The sequence below is a fragment of the Ochotona princeps genome, chromosome 14, assembly GCF_030435755.1.
Source record: "Ochotona princeps isolate mOchPri1 chromosome 14, mOchPri1.hap1, whole genome shotgun sequence".
NCBI lineage: Eukaryota > Metazoa > Chordata > Mammalia > Lagomorpha > Ochotonidae > Ochotona > Ochotona princeps.
The window spans coordinates 33,198,348-33,219,596 of record NC_080845.1 but is presented as its reverse complement, the minus strand read 5'-3'; the positions used below and the strand labels follow the sequence as shown (position 1 = coordinate 33,219,596).

Here is a 21,249-nt window from a genome sequence, read left to right as displayed (position 1 = left end):
TCAGGAGCCAGGAGCTTCTTCCAGGTCTCCCACATGGGTGCAGGAACCCAAGGCTTTAGGCCGTCCTCAACTGTTTTCCCAGGCCACACAAACAGGAAGCTGGATGGGAAGCGGGGCCCATATAGGATGCCGGTGTGTTCAAGGTGAGGACTTTAACTACTATGCTATCATGCCAGGCCCACTTTATACTAATTCTTAATTTTTTTCAAAAATAGGAATTTATGTTCAACAAAGACCAAAATGAATAGATTTAATGGATAGAAGCCAATTTAAGTGTCTAAAACTGACAAGGGACTGACACCTACAATATATTAAAAAAATCTATCAACAGGGGCCCAGCGCAATGACTCAGTGGCTAGATCCTCACCTTGCACATGCCAGTATCCCATATGGGTTCCAGTTCGTGTCTGGCTATCTATTTCCCTTCCAGTCCCTTGCGTGTGACCTGGGAAAGCAGTGGAGGACGGCCCAAAGCTTTGGGACCCTGCACCCGCGTGGGAGACCCGGAAGAGGCTCCTGGATCTGGATCAGCTCAGCTCTAGCCGTTGTTGAGGAGCAAACCAGTGGACGGAAGATCTTTCTCTCTGTATCTTCTCTCTGTATATCTATCTTTACAATAAAAATAAATAAATCTTTTTAAAAAATTCCTCAGCAAACTAAGTCATAAGCAAGACAGTTGCTATGGGAACAAGCAAGTTCTGGGTCAGTTTTTCAAACATAATGAAGTATTCCCATATGATTCTCACATACAGTTCAGGTTTAGAAACCCAGTAGGATGGACTGCAGATAGTCTATGGGTTCTGGCTTTGTATTAGCCCGTTTTATGTTGTTATTTAAAATATATATACTTGATCCTGGAGAGCATATTTTTAAAAAGTTGGGACAGGTGCTTTGGCATAGCAGGCAGAGCTAGCACTACCACTATTGGCATCCCATTCGGGTGCCAAGTAGAGTCCCAGCTGTTCAACTTTTGATCTAGCTCCCTGTTAACGTACCTGGGAAAGCAGTGAAAGATGCCCCAAGTACTTGAGCCCCTGAACCCACGTGGCAGACCCAGAAGAAGCTCCTGGATATTGGATTCAGACGGACTCAGGGAGTGAACTAGTGGGTGGAAGATATTTTGTCTCTCCCTAAGTCTGCATTTCAGATACATTTTTCTAAAAGGCTGGTAATCAGAAAAGACATGTTTTAAGGGAAGGCAACTAGCCTAGTGTTCAAAGTGCCAGTTAAGGTAAATATACTGCATAAGAGAGCATCAGGGTTTGGTTCCTGGCTCTGGTTTCTCACTGTAGCTTCCTGCTAATACCCAGCCTAGTTTGGCTACTTGGATAGTGGGTCAGTATTTGGGGTGTGTGTGTGCACCACTACCCAAATAGCCAAAACTGAGTTGGGAAACAAATCTACTGCTAAAACTAATCTACTTGGGCTAACGGACTATTGACCATCAGTCAGTAGTTCACGTGTGTGGTTATCGACTCCATGCACCAGGTCCATTGCTGCTGGACAGCGAACAGCCCAGGGACAGCCAGGCTGAGCCCCAACACACACCCTGGGGAGTGGCCTGTGACCCAGCGTCCTGGAGCCTACCAGAACTGACAGTGCATGGTCATGATCATCCTGTGTGCTGCTTCACCTGTGACAAGGTCATTGGCAACAAGTGGGAGGCCTACCTGGGGCTGCTGTAGGCCAAGTACATAGGGGAATACCTTGGGCTTGAAGCACTACTGCCACATGCTGTTGTCCCAAGTGGACTTAATCAAGAAGATGTGCAACTACACGCCCCTGGAGAAGTAACCACCTTCTTTCCTGGCCTCCTGTTGCTCTCAGCCACAGCCATCCACATGCTGCCTGAAGCTCTCCCAGGAGTGTGGCAGGTGTACAAGACACTGGCCCCCATGACCACTTGGTCCCCTAAGAAACATGTTGCCCAGTAAAGTCCTTGCAGAAAAACAAATAAATAAAAATAATCTACTCCCAGAACCGTATTATTTGAAACTGGTCCAAAAGGGGTGGGTGCTTGTCCTAGCTAGCAATGGGATGCCAGCATCCAACATCCATTATCAGGGTACCTGGTTCAAGCCCTGGCTCTACCCCCTTTCCAGCTTCCTGCTAACAATGTACACCCTGGGTCAGATACTTGGATCTCTGGCTCCTGGCTTTAGCAAGTTTCAGTCCTGGCTAGGTCAGTATTTGGAGAGTGAACAGTGGATGGAAGATTTTGGTCACTCTTTCTTGTTGCTCTGCCTTTAATAAATTATTCATGATTCCAAACTTTTTCTCTGGTGTCCATCTACATTGGCCCTATCTACATTTTCTTGCTTAAGTCATTTATCAGTTTTAAAATGTGGATTATCAATTTCTGATTTATAACTGTGCGTATTGTTTGTTTTGTGGATTTTCCTCCTAGATTTTCTAGTAACTATTTGTTTAAAGATTTATTTTTATTGGAAAGTCAGATATACAGAGAGGAGGAAAGACAGAGGAAAATCTTCCGTCTGAGGATTCACTCCCCAAGACTCCGCAACTGCCAGGGCTGAGACAATCCGAAGCCAGGACCCAGGAGCTTCTTCCGGGTCTCCCACATGGGTGCAGGGTCCTAAGGCTTTGGGCTGTCCTCGACTGCTTTCCCAGGCCACAAGCAGGGAGCTGGATGGGAAGTGGGGCTGCTGGGGATTAGAACCAATGCCCATATGGGATCCTGGTGCATTCAAGGCAAGGACTTTAGCCGCTAGGGCACCGCACCGGGTTGTGACTTTTTTTTTTAACGCCAATCCTATCTATGAGGAACATAGCATATGAGCTGACCCCTGACATCATCTGAAGTCAGCTAGAGGACAGAAGGTCAGGGCGACAGGAGAGCATAGCAAATGTCTCAAAGAAAAACAATATGATTACGCAAATCCTGTTTCCACCCCGCACCCCGCTCCCGGAACCTGGGGCCGCCTCCGGCTGCAAACCTCCCTTTCCGCCCAGCGCTCGGAGCGTGTGTCTGACGTCAGGAATGTGCCCTAAAGTAGGTTTGAATCGCGCAACTTCCGTGACCGCCTACTCGGCGCGCAGATGCAAATCTTCTCGTGGCGCCGGAAGTCCGTGGCACGTGACCGGGTGACAGTGCTCGCTGGCTGCAGGGCTGGCTTTAGGTGCTGCGGCACGGGATGGCGGAGGCGCCTCCTGTCTCAGGTACTGTCCCAGACCGCGCGGGTCTGGGCCCCTCTCAGGGAGCGGAAATTAGGTCCGTGACAAAGTCCTGGGGGCCCTTAAGCCCTTCGTATCGCGAGAGCGGCGCGTGTCGGGCTTGGCGATAGTGGCTCGGAAGGGCCAAGCTACCCGCGCGTGTTGCGTATGGAGAGCTCCACCATCTTCGAATGGATGGTGAAGCCCAGCCGCCGGGCTTCTGCTGGCGCCCAGGAGGCCGCCGTGGGGCCCGGCGCTGCGGCAGGGGCACGCTCGGGCCTGCGGAGGCGGCCGCGCCCTGCCCTCGGTGGGCGGGCGTCCGCGGGGTCCGCGCCGGGGCCGGTGTCGGGCGCTGGACGGCGCGCGGGTTGGCGCGCATGCCTAGGGTGTGTTGAGCTCCCACAGTGCTGCTGGCGGCGCTGGCGCGAGCACCTCAGCCCACCAGCCGCTGTGTGTGACCGAGTCCCAGTGTCTTCCTAAGAAGTTAATACCGGCCGTATCCCCTGACTTAACGCTCTTTCTCCTTGGAGGTGCCTCTGTGCGTGGAGACAGCCTAATTAGTACGTGCTAGTAGAACACCCTGGGGTAGACTCTTTGAATGGCGATCAGAAAAACTTTTATCACCACCTCAAGTGCACACTTCACGTGGCTCTGAACGGACACCCAAAGTTGCAGGAAGTGGTGGTTCCCTTTACTATCTGTAGTATATTCTATTTTGGGGTTTTTTTTTTTTTTTTTTTTTTTTTTAAGGCTGGTGACAACCCACGACAATGATTTTTATTTCACGATCCCCAACTTCTAAAACAGATCAGCAGTTTCCAGTATGGAGTTTGGAAACATTTGCTGATTTGAATCAGTTTTATTATCAGCCAGCATATACTATAAATAGTATATGCGGGATGGCAAGTAAAATGTATTTAATATCGTGGACCTTAGTTTCAAAAAAAATTTAAGCAAAACTGTCATGCCCTAGTCTTCATTACAGCATTACATAGTGGGGTGGAAAACTTTAGGCTGCTGCTGTTTTTTTTCACAACTAGTCCTTCACCTGACTTCTAGACTGAATCCATTGATTTCCGCACCACCACAGGTTTGCATAGCTATCGGTATTTGAAGCAGAATTGAGTAGGAGCTGGTTGTGAACCCAGGTGTGGGGCCCTGGTGCCATCTGTGTGCAGGTTGTCCTCTGCACCCTGTAACTAGCAGCTGAGGCTGTAGTCCAGACACCTCCCACTGCTGTGCCTTCTGTTATTTTTGTTTCAAGTCCATGTTCTTACTTTAGACTCACTTTAGACTCGTCTCTAGCCCAGACTTCCATCCCTGTTCAAGATTGCTAAACAACAGCTAAATGCAGAGAGTGTCCTTGTGCCTATGGACAAAGTGTCCTGAACTTGCTTTGTGCCTGAGCTTCAGGGCCTGCAGTTGGGTTTCTCCTCTTGTGCCCGCGCTATTCGCTATTCGGTGTAGGAGAACACCTACTGTGCTGCTGTGTTGATTTGGAGCTAGGGTACCATTTGTCTGATACAGCCATGCCTTGCTGATAATACATCTGTGGGCTGAATGACTTTAGGCTACTTAAAATAATGAGTGAAAACAGTGTCTGATTTTTGCCATGGTCTAGTTTCCTAATTGGTGTGTCTCTTTTTTGCTTTTTTGTCCTAAGGATATTTCTTAGGCCGTAACCCCATTACCTCTTGTCTGGTGGAACACTTACTGTATTTGAGAGCACCGAATCCTAACCACTAGACCACCAGGGAGGCGCTACCACTTACTGTATTTGAATAGGATCAGTTCACTACTGTTCAACATGAAGCACCCTTTTCCCACCCTTGACCAGCTCACTCTGGCCAGGCTGTTGGCCTCATTTCTACCCCTGTCTCCAGCCTGGTTGCTTCAAGCCAGAAAGAACCAACCATTATCTTTTGGCCCAGTCTACCCATTTTGGAATACCTTTGCCACCTCCTGAATTTGTCTGATCCTCTTGCCATCTTGTGAGGCTTTCTACTTTACTCCCGGAATTCTGCCTTTGTGAAAACTTTGGAGACAAATCCTGAGTTGAATGAAAAGTTATGATAATGGCCTTTGTAATCTTGTTCAGTTCTTCCCTATATGTTCCTGTGGCACACACTCCCCAGCTTGCCTGCATACCATAGTGTAAGAGCATGGTCTCTAATGCCACACATCCTGCTTTGGAATCCTGAGAAGTAATGTAAGCTTGGGCAAGTTGTTTTTAATCAGGAAAGTAAGTAAAGGCTAGAGTTAACAGTGTAAAGTGATTATGATAGTGGCTGTCACATACTAGGTGCCACATTGACCATGAAGACCACAAGCTGTGGACTGTACCTGTGTGTGGTTGAGTCTGTGTCTCACATAGGCTCTACCAGCAATGACGAAGGGCCATTTTAACCACTTCTGTGGCATTAGCTTGCTTTGTTCTTCATAGCAGCTCTTTGATAAAGGTGTTGTTAATATTTCTATTACTTATGGGAAAGCTTAGGCTAAATAACTTGCACAAAGTCACAGTACATGATGGGAAAAGAGTTAATGCATGCCTTCCAGGTCCTACTGATTCATAGCATGTTCTACACAACGTGTAGTTCTGAGTTTATTACTAGCTAATATTGTGTTTTAGGGCAAGTCATTTTTGTCTTTGAGCTCCAGGGCCTCGTTTAGAGCATCATAGGAAAAAAGATGAGTGGGTTGAAGGGGAGATTCTCGATCCTATTACAGAAGTTACATATGAAAACCCTCAGATGTCTTCCTGGAGGAGGAGATGGACACTGATGTACTGACTATGCTCAGCACTATCTCTATCAGGTCTTATTGAATCTTATAGCAACTTTTGAAAAATATTGTCATTTTCTATCATGGATGAGGAAGTTAAGGCTTGCAGCAGTCAAATGATATCCTTAAGGTCACATGTCAGTTGGAGAGCTGACCCCAAAGCCTGTTTGCTTGGCATTACACAATGCTGCTGTAGAGAGTTGAAAGTTCATGTAGAATCTGACGATCGGTATCTGGACAGTCACCTGACCTTTAAGGGTTGGTTGGTTTTGCAAAATAAATGCATGTAGACATGGTACCTGATGTGCCCATTGATTTTTACCCAAACTCTTAGCTGTTAGTGGCTATTGATTTGGCTCCTGGGCATGGGCTGATGGGTCTTCCACAAGTACATTGAATCTATTACCTCTGTGTGGAACTAGAGGTCTGACAGGGAGTGTGTTTCATGCAAGTCTACAAGAAAATAATTTTTAGATATGATCGAGAGTTTTACGGAAATTCATAGATGATAAATGGATTTCTTTACTGATGTGTCTATTTCTTGTGTCTTAGGCACTTTCAGATTCAATACAGATGCTGCTGAGTTCATTCCTCACGACAGAAAAAATGCCAGTCTAAATTGTGGAGCCCAAAGGAGATTAGACTCTGGTAGAAGTGGTAGAAGAAATTACAGTTCGCCACCTCCCTGTCACCTTTCCAGGCAGCTCCCTTATGAGGACATCTCTGCCATTCATCAACACAGTTATCATCCTTTAGGAAGCAAACCCAGGAGTCAGCAAGCTGCCTTCCACTCCTCTGCTTCTCATAAGCCATCCAAAAACCATGGCCTTCAGAATCAACCTTGGCACAAATTGAGGAGCGAAAAGCACCACCTGAGAATCAAGAAAACACAGAATCTCACTGATCAGACCTCAGATGTAATCAGCTTGGAAAGTGTGACCAGATTGGAGAGTGGGACAAATCCCATAGAGCACAGCCCTTCTGAGAGCGAGAAGGAAGTTGTTGGTGCAGATCCCAGGGGAGCAAAACCCAAAAAAGGAGCACAGTCTCTCTACAGCTATGGTAAAGGACCAAAAATCAAGGGTAAACTGAAATGCGAGTGGGGTAATAGAATAATTCCAAAACCTGAAGATGCTGTCCCCGAAAATGCCAAGCCTGTAGTGGTTTTCGCCCTGGATTCTTCAGATGCGTCTTCCAGGAAAGCAGCAGTAGATGGGTGTGGGGCCAAACGAAATGAACAGAAAAGATACCCACAGAAAAGGCCTCCCTGGGAGGTGGAGGGGGCTAGGCCACGACCAGGCAGAAATCCACCGAAACAGGACAGCCCGCGCCAACAGACAAATACAGGGCCCAGAAACAACGTGGGCTCCATTCCAAAGGATAATCTCAATGAGAGAACAACAAAACCTGCCTGTGACAACGGGAATTTGGCAGTTGTCAACAAGTCTTCCAGAAGGATTGACCAAGAGAAATGCACTCTGAGGAGGCAGGATCCTCAGGTGGTGTCTCCTTTCTCCAGAGGCAAACAGAACCATGTGCTCAAGAATGTGGAAACTCACACAGGTAAATCTATCTAGAGGAAATTTTTTTTAGTTTTAGTTTTAACTTTAAAATAGATAATATTCACACAGTTTAGATCCTCGGAAGTATAAAAATACAGAGTGGGGAAAAAATCTTTCTTTTAATAGATGAATTTTTATTTTTCTTGGAAAGGCAGATTTACAGGAAGAATAAGAGACAGAAAAATCTTCCATCTTCTTGTTTCATTCCCTAAGTGGCCACAACAGCTGAAGCTGAGCCAATCTGAAGCTAGGAGCCAAAAGCTTCTTCTGGGTCTCCCATGCAGGTGTAGGATCCCAAGGCTTTGGGCCATGCTCTGCTGCTTTCCCAGGCCACAAGCAGGGAACTGGATGGGTGGTGCTATTGTGTTTGTATGAGTTCAACCATGGATTAAAAACATTCTGGAAAAGGATTGCTTCTATACTGAGCACTTACCTGTTTTTTTCTTTTTAAGATTTATTTATTTTTATTTGAAAGGCAGATTTTACAGACATAAGTCTTCCATTCACTGGTCCACTCCCCAAATGGCCACAGTTGCCTTAGCTGAGCTGATCCAATACTGGGAACAAGGAGCTTTTCCAAATCTCCTAGGTGGATGCAGGGTCCCAAGGATTTGGGCCATCATCCACTGCTTTCCCAGGCTATAAGCACGGAGATGACTGAAAAGTGGGACAGCTGGGACTAGAAACAGTGCCTATATGGTTGCTGGCACCTCACAAGGAGACTTAACTTCCCACTCCACAGCTCAGGCCCTGCATTATGTCACTTTAAATTCCATTCAGTGGGGCATGGTGCAATAGCCTGGTGACTAAAGTCCTTGCCTTGCGCATGCCGGCATCCCATATGGGCACCTATTCTAATCCCAGCAACCCCACTTCCTATCTAACTTCCTGCTGGTGGCCTGGGAAAGCAATCAAGGATGGCCCAAACCTTTGGGAACCTGTACTCTTGTAGAAGACCCGGAAGAGGCACCCAACTCCTGGCTTTAGATCAGTTCAGTTCCAGCTGTTGTGGCCGCTTAGGAAGTGAATCAGACTGAAGATCTCTGTATAACTGACTTTCCAATAAAAATAAATAAGTCTTTAAAAAAATTCGATTCAATGATCTCAAGATCTGCAGACTCTGGCTTCTGTCCTACTCAACAAGCTTCTGCCTTCTCAATTTCCACCACATTTTCAAAAAAGATCTATTTGTTTGAAAGAATGACTGAGAAAGAGAAAAAGAAAGAGGAATCTTCTGTCTAGTTCACTCCCAAATGCGTGGAATATCCAGACCTGGCTCAAGCCAAAGCTAGGAACGTGAAACTCTTAACTGTGTTTCGCATATAGGCGTCAGGGACCCCAGTATACTTGGGCTGTCATATGCTACCTTCCCAAGCATATTAACTGAAGCTAGGTTGGAAGCATTGTAGCTGGAGTTGACCCAGCACTCTAATATCAGATGCAGGCATCCCGGCTAGTGGCCACAACACCTGCTTCTCTCTGCCACATCTTGTTATCAGTTCAGTACTGTTTTGTATTTCCATGCTTTTGCATGCAGCATTCTGTCTACAATTTCTAGTAGTTAACTCACTGGTGAATTCTTATTCATTACCAAAAGCTAGGTATACACTCAGGGAACCTTTTCTCATGTCTGTTAATAGCATAGATCTCTTCTAGCCTTTATTGTATGCCTTTGTCCTTGCTTTACATGGTTGGATTACAGAAGTTACCACTAGAAACAATAATTTATGTGTCAGTGGCCTCTACTAATCCATAATCTCCTTAAAAGCATAGTCTGGGGCCCGGCGGCGTGGCCTAGCGGCTAAAGTCCTCGCCTTGAGGGCCCCAGGATCCCATATGGGCGCGGTTCTAATCCCGGCAGCTCCACTTCCCATCCAGCTCCCTGCTTGTGGCCTGGGAAAGCAGTTGAGGACTGCCCAATGCATTGGGACACTGCAACCGCATGGGAGACCCGGAAGAGGTTCCAGGTTCCTGGCTTCGGATCGGCGCGCATCGGACCGTTGCGGCTCACTTGGGGAGTAGGTCATCGGACGGAGGATCTTCCTCTCTGTCTCTTCTCCTCTCTGTATGTCTGGCTGTAATAAAATGAATAAATCTTTAAAAAAAAAAAAGCATAGGCTGATTTAAAATTTTTTGTAGCTTCACTAACATAACTCTTGGAACACCCTGTGTACTCCATGCTGACTTTTAAAAAACTTCATCTTTACATTGAACTGATAACTTCCTTTCTATAAATAGTCTTTATTCCTTGGCTCAAGTTTTTTTTTCTTTATTTTTGACAATCTTTACGTAGTTAATAGGGCAGAAAGGTTCAAGTTCTACAGGAAAGTGGGTAAGACAATTTTTTCCACATTGTTTTTTTTCCTGTGTCTGGGGTAAAGGGGGAGATAAAGGGAAAAGCCCCACCCAGTCTCCTCACCCATCCCAGGTCCCTGATGTGGGACATGCCCGAGGGTCTTGCTCAAGTGGTTTTGATAGTTGAGCAGTTATAAATTGCAGCCAGTCTCACCATTCCAAGTACAGTGAAGTGGCTGCAGAATCCACTGATGGACATAGTCCACCTTAGAGTCTCCATTTGCCTAGTTTTTCACTGCCAACATATGGCTGGGGTAGTTGATTGATTTGTTCTGTCCTCCTTTGTGATGCCAGGTCCTCTGCAGGTTTCGATAGACTGCCATATCCTCCATGTGCAGCTGGTTATGCTCTCCATGTGGTCCGTCTGAGTGTCTGAGGAGGCTCTGCTCTGGCATTTGCAACCCATGTCAGACCATGCGTTCTTAGTCCAACAGTTCAATTGGGGAGATCCCAAAAGAAACTTTGTGTGGCTCATTATGTCTTATAGCTTCATAAAGATTGCATAGATTTATTTTGTCAGAGTTTTTGTGGCTCAAGAATCTGGGTTAGCTGGGTTCTCTGCTCAAGCTCTCCCAGGACTGGAATTTAGCCTCATATGTGCTCTCACCTGAGGCCCAAAAGCCCTCTTGCGTGGAAGGACTAGTTCCTCACAGGTGCGATCCCTGTGTTTTTGGTGGCTATTGATGAGAGTCACTCTCAGCTTCTAGGGGACACCCTTAGTTTCTTACTGTACGGTGCTCCCTACAATCTAGCATTTTGTTGTTTTGAGGCCTTTAGGAAGCATTCTCATCTCCAAGTGAGCGCAACGGCCGGGAACCTGGAACCTCTTCCGGGTCTCCCACATGGATGCAGGTCCCAAGCTTTGGGCTGTCCTTGGCTGCTTTCCCAGGCTACAAGCAGGGAGCTGGATGGGAAGTGGAGCTGTCGGGATTAGAACCAATGCCCATATGGGATCCCGGCGCATTCAAGGTGAGGACTTTAGCTGCTAGGCCACGCCGCCGGGCCCTCCAGGCTCTTTTTAACAGGCTCACATGACAAAGGTCGGGGCCATCCATGTTCACAGGGAGGAGACTGTGCGAGGCAGAGGTGGAAATCTGGATTAGCCTACTACATGCTGTTGGATTCTTTACTTAAGTGACTTACTGATGCTTGAGTAAACAATGAAGTATGGATTTCTGTGTCTCAGATAATTTTTCTCTTACGTTTAAACAGGATCTCTGGTAGAACAGCTGACTACAGAAAAATATGAGTGCATGGTGTGCTGTGAGTTGGTGCGCGCCACAGCCCCTGTGTGGAGTTGTCAGAGTTGCTACCATGTGTTTCACTTGAGCTGCATAAAGAAATGGGCACGCTCTCCAGCATCTCAAGCAGGTCTGTTACTTCTGTCCTGAGTAGTAGTTATTTTCATCCATTTGATATATTCAGATTGTAAACCCAGCTTTAAAAATACTATTTAAGTCCTCTTAAATACTTTATCTTCAGAGAGAGAATGTTACCTTAATTATATTTCAGATTACTAGAATTAAGTTGTAGCTCTAACCTAATATGACAATATAGATTTAGGACCTGATTTAAAAAACTTGGTCACTTTAATTGAAAATGGGAGATTTTGCCTAGGTAGCAACTTTAGGTAATTTATTTTAGAAATGTATAGAATGTAATTGTTTGGTTTATCCCAAGCATGTTGTATCTGCCTTTTACAGATTTATGTAGTATATTGTAGACTTCTCCCAACGTGTCCTTGAATTCATGGACAATGCAGCTGTTATTATTAATATGCTGTCTGAACTCTGATTCTAGTTCAAAACACCTAGGTATTTCCTGCATTAGAAATACTAGAACAAAAGGAATACTTGATTCATTGTGTCTAAGAGTCCTTGTAAGTATAAGCCCAAATGCAATATTTAAACAAACCTGCAATATTTTGAATTTGTTTCTTAAATGTCCGGTATTTGTGTTGATACTGTTTCCACTGCTTCAGTATCATGGCTTCTTAGAACTTTGTTTGGCTTACGCCCATTTTTGCTGACAGATGGTCAGAGTGGTTGGAGGTGCCCTGCTTGTCAGAATGTTTCCGCACATGTTCCCAATACCTACACCTGTTTCTGTGGTAAGTTTATCTGTGTACACTGGAGTCGCTTACTTCATGCACCATATCCCAATTCTTAATCCTGGAGGGGTGGTTTGCTGGGGATCTGTTCAAAGTTACTATGATTTAAAAGCTGCAAGGGTCTGTAAGATCATACCTGTGCTGCCTAGCACATGGCTAACTGGGCCTTTAGATAAAGACTTGGCACACTCTTCTGGAGATGGGCCATCTGTCTTTTTCTGCCAGCCAAGCTCATGCTGCCTCTAAGCTGTGATGCTATCTTAGCATGAGACCAGAGCTGACCAGGTAACAGGCAGGGGTACGCATGGGCTCCCTCTCATTCCCAGTCCTCGTTTCAGCAGCATGAATAAAGGACGATGTAAACTAGCATTCCAGATTCTGTTCTTGCATCCTCCCTCTTTGTGAAATATAAGTACTTCCTGTTTTTGAGTAGTTCGGTTTCCTTATAGATTAGGAAAAAACTTCCTGTGATCCAAATGCTTGTTCTTGCTGCCAGCCTTTCTCTTCATGTCCTTTTTTCCCTTCCTGTCTTCTAATAATTAACCTCTGTCTAGTTGTTGATTGTTCACATTTTGTTTCTTAACCACTTGTTTTCCTCCATGAACCATTGAAATTTTGCTCTGTTCTTTATACCTTACTGAAAATATATTCAGAAGTTAGCACTAACCCTTTCTGACCACATGTGGAGCTGAATTGTAAACTCCTCATCTTTCTGGCAACTTTGTCAAGAGTCAGTCATTGACCTTCAATTCTTTGTTTTCTAAATTCACTGAACCCACTGATTGTCAGGAATGTTTTTTCCCCTTCTTTCTTTAGATCTAGATTCACTTATTTAAGTTCTGACTCCCAAATGGCCCTTCTCAGAGGGTACTTCTCTCACCTTGGCCACTCTTTTATTTGGAATCTGCTTGTCTTATATATTTTATTGCCAGAAATTAGAGCTTTAAAAGGTACTAAATTAATATTAGTTGAGGGAGTGGCTGTTCTTAAATGTAGCACCAGAGAAGACAGCATGAAACCAGAAGCAGGAGATAAAGTTTGGAAATAAGACAATACCAATATTGAATTTACTTTAAAGTGTTTTAAACATACCACAGTAAATAATTCAAAATAAAAACTTAATAGAGCCATCACTGAAAATTTAGATGAGGAAATCCTAAGTGAAAGTATGAAAATACAGGGTGAAAGTTGAAATGATCTAAGAGAGGTAAAGTGATGGGAGAATGCAAACAGTGGCCTTTCATTTATCTGATGACTTTGTCCTGTGCTGTTATTCCAGGATAGTGTTAATGTAATGTGTCTGTTTACCAGGAAGTAATTAATGTGCCAGGTACATGAAGAAATAGGAGAATAAGCCCATTTATTGACTTTCTGGAGCTTATACTATATATGCCACAGTTAACTTGATGTTCTACTTGAAGTATAAAATGGGGGATCTTTGGGATGAGTTGTGACTTGTAGCTGGATGAATAAGAGAAGCTTTCCTAAAGGAAGTAGGCTTTTTCTGGGCTTGAAAACTAGGTATAGTCTTGATAGGCAGATTTATAGAAGAAAATGGGATATGCAGAAATTCACATCCAACAAGGCTGAGGGTCTGCTGGGAAAGAGGGTGTGAGACAGTTAGGGAGCCCATGGCAGTGTTGAAGCAGATGGCTGGAAGGGATGGTGCTGACCTCTGCTGCAGGCTGCAGGAGCTGCCAAGGAACTCAGTCCAGTTCTGCATGGAAGCTCATTTGATGGCCATGAGTAGAGTATTGGGCAGCCTAGAAGTTTGCGAACTTAGAATAGTCAAAATGAAAAGAAATAAAGGTTTTAATAAATGGGATAGAAGAGTTGAACTGTTTCAAAGGTAAGCAGAAATTACAGCAGTAGGAAAGGGAGGAACCCAGATGTGACTCCAAAGTTCCATGCTTTTACAGATAGTCATACTGAGGGAAAGGGCAGATCCAGAGAACAAGGTTCAGTGGGGACAAAGAGTTCAGTTTAGAAATGTTGAGTTGGAGGAGTATGTAGTGAGAAATATCCAAGGTAGAAAATATGTAAAGAGAGATCAAGACTTAGTTAAGAGAAATCGATGACACCATGGTGGATAAAAGGGTAGAAGTGAGGAAAGGAAGTAATGCAAAACTCTAGGGGGAAAACAGAAAAGAACAAGTCCAATTTAGAATCAAGAACAAGAGGGGGAGCCATTGAAAAGTGTTAGGGGAGGATCAGGACGCTGGAGAAAGGCCAGAAAGCAAGCGGCAGGGAGACCTGTGTGTCTGTGCGAGAGGCCGGAGGCAGAGGTGGGTAGAGGTGGGAGACACTGGAGAAAATGGACAGATCTGACAATGACATGGAGTGTGAAAGCAGAGAAGCAATGAGGACCAGGTTTTGCATGTTTTGGCTGACAGAAGCAGGGAGTACTGAAGAAGAGGGAAATTTTAGATGAAAGAGGTGAGCTCTAGCTATGGATGGTCAGTTTACAGGGACTTGGAAACCCTGAACAGAGATGTCCAGTGGGTGATTGGATATGCATGACTGAAACCAAGCTTCCAGGGAAGCTGGAAAATGCAGATTTGGGAATCACTGATATTTAGGTGTATGAGAAATCTTTTAAAAAGTCATGGAAATAGTATACTGTGGAAAAAAAAGAAATACCAGGGATTTGGAATTTTGTGTGTGTGTGCCAAAATAAACTTATCTATAAACCATGAACTTTCTGAAGTACCCTTGAATTAAACTTCTGAACATGAATTTCTGAAAGAGTAGTACACAGAGCGAAAAACAAGAAGCCCAAGACTGGAAATGGCCGTCGTTTGGTGCATGAATTGCCCAAGTGGGACTGAATTCCTCTAGGGCAATAGAAACCCTGGCTTTGGTTTTACTCTTCCCTGCTTCTGTGCCTTTGCAACTTTAGAAGAGGCGAGTTCCCACTACCCGAGAGACTGTGAGCCTTTCTAGCTCTCTCCACGACCTCTGTGTCCTTTTTCTGACCCTCAATGCAAGCTGTCTCCATAGCAGTCCAGGGATCCACTTACAGAAACTCATCTTATACATCATTTCCTTCAATTCGTTAGAGTGACATTTTCATGAGTAAAAATGACTGTCTTTCCCAGGTAACCCACAGTTTAACATTTATCATTTTTGGTGAAGCTTTTGAAGAATACCATCATGTTCATCTTTTTATTTTAGGATGTGATATAATGCATTTGTGGAACTAATGAAACCCATACTGAAGTGTCACACTGTCCAGTTACATTGTATTGTCTGATTGAAATCAGGAAAGTGCTTGACTCCCTGATCTGATGTTTTAGGTAAAGTAAAGAATCCGGAGTGGAGCAGAAATGAGATTCCACATAGTTGTGGTGAAGTTTGTAGAAGGAAACAGCCTGGCCAGGACTGCCCACATTCCTGTAACCTGTAAGTTGGAACTCTGGACCCTGGGGAATTCCTGGTAGACAGGCTTTGCTGATGGCACTAAATAACTTACCTGGTTAGCATCCGACAGGAAGGGATGAGGAGTGTGTTGCACACTGTACATATGTTAACTTGTGTGGGTATTTATTCCCACTTTACAGATGAGACTCAGAAAGGTCAAGTATCTTGCCCAGTGTCACATTGCGAAACGATGGTGATAGAACTGACATTTCAAAAGCCAGTGTTGGGCCCAGCGGCGTGGCCTAGTGGCTAAAGTCCTTGCCTTGAAAGCCCTGGGATCCCATTTGGGCGCCGGTTCTAATCCCGGCAGCTCCACTTCCCATCCAGCTCCCTGCTTGTGGCCTGGGAAAGCAGTGGAGGACTGCCCAATGCATTGGGACCCTGCACCCGCATGGGAGACCCGGAAGAGGTTCCAGGTTCCTGGCTTCGGATTGGCGCGCATCGGCCCGTTGCGGCTCACTTGGGGAGTAAATCATCAGACGGGAGATCTTCCTCTCTGTCTCTCCTCCTCTGTGTATATCTGGCTGTAATAAAATGAATGAATCTTTAAAAAAAAAAAGCCAGTGTTTTTTCCATACTGTATTACATTGATGGCTTCTGAAAGGAAATGTATCGGGCCCGGCGGCGTGGCCTAGCAGCTAAAGTCCTCGCCTTGAACGCCCCGGGATCCCATATGGGCGCCGGTTCTAATCCCGGCAGCTCCACTTCCCATCCAGCTCCCTGCTTGTGGCCTGGGAAAGCAGTTGAGGACGGCCCAATGCATTGGGACACTGCACCCGCGTGGGAGACCCGGAAGAGGTTCCTGGTTCCCGGCATCGGATCGGCACGCACCGGCCCGTTGCGGCTCACTTGGGGAGTGAAACATCGGATGGAAGATCTTCCTCTCTGTCTCTCCTCCTCTCTGTATATCCAGCTTTCCAATAATAATAAAATCTTTAAAAAAAAAAAAAAAGAATGTTGAAAAAAAAAAAAAAGAAAGGAAATGTATCAAGATACTTTAGCCCTGGAGGGTTGGCCAGGCCCCCAAGGGTACAGTACAGTCTCTGCCTGGAGACAATTGTATAGGTGATTTTTTTTAAGGTTTATTTACACATTTCTATAAATGTATGTGCATGAATGTTTATTGATATGAAAGGCAGAGTGACAGGAGATCTTCAGTCTGTTGGTTCACTCTTCAGAGAGCTTGTGCAGCCACAGAGGTAGGCCAGGCTTAAGTCAGAAGCCAAGAGCTCTATCTGGTATTCAGATCTCTGAAGTACTTGGATCAGCATCTGCTGTCTGCCAGGCACCTTAGTAGGAATTGGATCACAGGTGAAACAGCCAGGACTGTCTTTACAGTGTGACTAAACAGCAGGCTCTTTATCTCCTGGGCACTCAGCCACCTCCTTCCCTCTGACCATTAACACAGGTCCTTCCCGTAGACTCGTTCACTTAAACTATTCCCTTCTTTATCAAGACATTTTTTTCCGGTTTTTAAAACCAAAATATTTATTGCCTAATTGTTGAAATTCTCAAAATGAATTGGATGTAGCAACAGCTGCCCATCAGGCATTTTAAAAAATTTATTTATATGTGGGAGGCAGAGTGACAGAAATAACTCAAACATTCTTTTCAGAGCTCTAATTCTGACCTATAACATATTACTAAGCTGTTTTTTGTGTGATTTCATTTCCAGTTCTTTTGCTATTACTTTGACCATGCCTTCCCTCCTATCAACCTTTTCACTGTTTTGAAAATTAGTCCATTGCTTGGTTATTCACAAGCTGTTGAGAAAATATGACCTCCTCATAATCTAATAAAATTGGGATCCATACTTGGCTGTACTGTCATTAACCAGGGTGACAAACTGTTGTTTTTTAATGATTTATTTTTATTGGAAAGTCAGAAATACAGAGAGGAGAGACAGAGAGGAAGATCTTCCATGTACTGATTCAATCCCCAAGTGGCTGCAATGGCCAGAGCTGAACTGATCCAAAGCCAGGAACCTCTTCCGGGTCTCCCACGCAGGTGCAGGGTGCCTAGATTTGGGCCATCCTCGACTGCTTTTCCAGGCCACAAATAGGGAGCTGGATGGGAAGTGGGGCTGCCAGAATTAGAACCGGTGTTCATATGGGATCGTAGCATATACAAAGCAAAGACTTTAGCCTCTAGGTTACTGTGCCAGACCTAACAAACTCTTTTTCCTCACACAAATATCACATTCGAATGTCAGATCCAAATAAAACATTCTTTTCCATAAAAATGTAGTTGATACTTTTGTTCAAGTAATCAGCTGTAGAGAAACACTGAGACATTTCATAGTGGGTTTATTTACTGCTATATTTGTAGTAGACCACAGCTCCATTAGCTTTGTTTGGGGTTGGTTGCCTGGTATGGCTTATTCCTTGACATTTCTGTTTTTCAGTCTCTGCCATCCTGGACCCTGTCCGCCCTGTCCTGCCTTTACGACAAAAGCCTGCGAATGTGGACGGACCAGGTAAAGTCAAAATTACACTATAAAGAAAATCTCAGTTTTTGTCATTTACTTGTGAATTTTTTTTTAAATATTTTTTTTTTTTAAATACAAAGTCAGATATACAGAGAAGAGGAGAGACAGAGGAAGATCTTCCCTCTGATGATTCACTCCCCAACTGGCTGCAGTGGCCGGTGCTTCACCAATCCGAAGCCAGGAACCAGGAACTTCTTCCAGGTCTCCCACGCGGGTGCAGGGTCCCAAGCTTTGGGCCGTCCTCAACTGCTTTCCCAGGCCACAAGCAGGGAGCTGGATGGGAAGTGGGACTGCCGGGATTAGAACCGGCGCCCATATGGGATCCTGAGGCGTGTTCAAGGCGAGGACTTTAACTGCTGGGCCACGGCGCCGGGCCCTACCTGTGAATTTCTAAAACAGAAGATTAGTAGATAGCTATAAATATGTGTATGTGGTAGGTATAAATCATATTTTCTATAAATGGTAGTTTCCTGTACTATCCTTGGTTATGGCTTAGTCTTATGAGTTGTTAAAAAGTTGTATGAACAGTGAGTTGTGTCAATAGCCATTTTCAGGTGAGATACCAAGGTGGACTGAAATATTTTAACCTCTTTAGTAAGTGACAGAGTGAGGCATTGAACGAAGGCTTGTTAAGGCCCAGGAGGCAAAGCCTGTTGTCCTATACTTAGCACAGTATCTCCTTAGTAGTGAGCATCACGGAGAGGAAGCAGAAGTGAGCCCCACTGTCCACCATCTTTCCAAAGCACAAGTCCATGTTGTCAGAGCACGGATCAGTGAGAGTCACAAAGCTCCTCGGAGGCCTGGTAACAGACCACGAGAACAAGGTGGGATCGTGCAGATTGTCAGTGATTTGCCATTTGTTTCATTTCTACTAAACTGTAGTAAGTTTCAGTCATGTGCAGAGTTGTGGGTCAGTAAGGTCAGATGTGGGCTCTGTCACTTGCCAGGTCATCAGTCTCACCAGGTCTCATTTATCTTACCATAAAATAGAAGTAATAATGTCAAGGAGATGGTATTAGCCATGGTGTTAGGCATAAAAGTAACCTTACCAGCAGTGTGAGATATGCTGAGTACTATAGACCAATCATCTACATAAGTGAGAGCGCCTTCTTAAAATAGGGAGCTGAGGGGCCTGGTGCAATAGCGTAATGATTAAGGTCCTTGCCTTGCATGCGCCAGGGTCCCATATGGGCGCCAGTTCTAATCCTGGCAGCTCCACTTCGCATCCAGCTCCCTGCTTGTGGCCTGGAAAAAAACAGTCGAGGACGGCTCAAAGCTTTGGGACCCTGCATCCATGTGGGAGACCTGGAAGAGGTTCCTGGTTCCCGGCTTTGGATTGGCGCAACACCGGCCATTGCAGCCACTTGGAGAGTGAATCAGCTGATGGAAGATCTTCCTCTCTGTCTCTCCTTTTCTCTGTACATCTGCCATTCCAATAAAATAAATAAATCTTAAAAAAAAAAATGGAGCCGAGATGGGAGTAAGGGATAGAATGAAACTCTTGCCCAGGTGTTGAAGTAGTTTGGCAGCAAGGAGAGCCCCCTCCTATCCTCATCCACCCCGGCAGGCAGTTGTAGGACAAAAGGAGAAGTTTGGAAACGTTTGTCCTAATCTCCTTCCTGCATACCAGGACTCTCTCCACCCTAATTAATGGACCACACAGGCATACATCCTTCTCAACTATGGAAAGAACATTTAAAGTAAATATATATTTAAAAAATAAAACAAAACCTTTTCTAGGAGAGTAGGCTCAAAAGTCAAACCATGACGCTGGAAAGACCTGAAGACAGTTGCCAAAAGTACCAGCCTAATAGCCTTCTTGAATGGATAAGTTGGCAAAATTAGGATATCTATTAGAACAAAACCAAAATGATGTCTCCACCATGAATCAGCCACACTCAGGATATTCTGAGTACCACAGCTGAATAAAGGCCAAAGTGCTGGGTCCCAGGGAAATGCGATCCATGGTGCTTGCTGTGTGTGTCTAGTCAGATTTGCATATATTATTGCTACTTTTCCTTCCTACTCTGTAAGCTACTGGAACCAGGATCTTCATCCCAGAGCTCCCTACCTATCTCATGTTGCATCACAGAACACATGAAATCAATTGGAACAGCCCAGAGTTCCTCACGGATCGGGAAGCAGGGCAGAGGGAAAGGCAGCATAGGATTCAAGAGAGCAGAAGAGTAGAAAGAAGAAAGAGAAATGGAGGAAATAAGAATTAGAAGAGGAAAACAGGGAGAGGGATAAGTTTAGAAAGTGTTGAGGGAAAGGTTTAGGTATTCAATAGAAAGTCTTAGCTGATGCTGTCTTCACTGCTGCTGTCTTCACTGCTGCTGTCTTCACAGGCACACAGTTCGCTGTGGTCAGGCAGTCTCGGTTCACTGCTCTAACCCCTGTGAGAACATTTTGAACTGTGGGCAGCACCGCTGTGCTGAGCTGTGCCATGGGGGCCCGTGCCAGCCTTGTCGGATCATATTGAACCAGGGTAAGTGGTGGGCACTCTAAATTGTGTCACAAAACTGCTAAAAAGAACTGATAGCCCATGGAAAACCACACTGAGATACCTTTCACACTGTAAGGACAGTGAAAACAAAGACTCATGACCACATGAAAAAATGATGACTGGAACTCATGCGCTGCTGGCAGATGTGTAACAGCCTGTCACCGTTTCAAACAGTTCTTTGCCAGTTTTTTATAAAATTAAACCTGTGTGTATTGTATGACCCAACCATTCCAATCTTAGGTATTTTTATACTTATATTACAAAAAGTTTCCCACAGAAATATGTGTTTCTATGAGCCCCAAACTGTCAACATCCCAGTTGTCCATGAGCAAGAAGAGCAGTGGATAAGTCACTATATTTTTTCCTTTCGTTTTCTAAGTATAGATTTTTCACACTGTATTTTATTTATTTGTTTAAAAAGGCAGAATTAGAGAAGGAAAGAGAGTGAGATTTCATCCACCAGTGCACTCTCCAGATGGCAGTCAGAGTTGGCCAGTTCAAAGTCAGGAACTCTGAGCTGCTTCTATGTCTCCCACATTGATGCAGGGTTACAAGGCTTTGGGCATCCGCTGCTGCTTTCCAAAGCCCTAGCAAGGAGCTGGATAGGAGGTAAAGCAGCCGGGACTAGAACCTGCACCTATGTGGGATGCCAATGCTGCATGTTGTAGGATTAGCCTGTTGAGCCACCATAGTAATCCCCCCTTTTTAAAAATTTATCTATTTTTATTGGAAAGTCAGATATGCAGAGAGGAGGAGAGACAGAGAGGAAGATCTTCCATCAGCTGATTCACTCCCCAAGTGGCTGCTATGGCTAGAGCTGAGCTGATCAGGAGCCAGGACGTTCTTTCGG

The 21,249-nt window shown here is 44.9% G+C and overlaps 1 protein-coding gene and 1 pseudogene across 1 annotated transcript in view; both read left to right on the top strand.

The window, feature by feature from the left end:
- The first annotated feature begins 681 nt into the window (after nt 1-681).
- Nucleotides 682-1,794, top strand: LOC131481953 (DNA-directed RNA polymerases I, II, and III subunit RPABC5-like; annotated as a pseudogene).
- Nucleotides 1,795-3,030: 1,236 nt separating this feature from the next.
- Nucleotides 3,031-21,249, top strand: part of NFX1 (nuclear transcription factor, X-box binding 1) — a 50,495-nt gene continuing 32,276 nt past the window's right edge. The window contains exons 1-7 of the mRNA XM_058672160.1: nt 3,031-3,180; nt 6,511-7,521; nt 11,088-11,246; nt 11,908-11,985; nt 15,282-15,387; nt 17,810-17,881; nt 20,242-20,381. Coding sequence (XP_058528143.1) covers nt 3,156-3,180; nt 6,511-7,521; nt 11,088-11,246; nt 11,908-11,985; nt 15,282-15,387; nt 17,810-17,881; nt 20,242-20,381 — 1,591 coding nt within the window. The 5' untranslated portion in view covers nt 3,031-3,155. The remainder of the gene's footprint in view (nt 3,181-6,510; nt 7,522-11,087; nt 11,247-11,907; nt 11,986-15,281; nt 15,388-17,809; nt 17,882-20,241; nt 20,382-21,249) is intronic.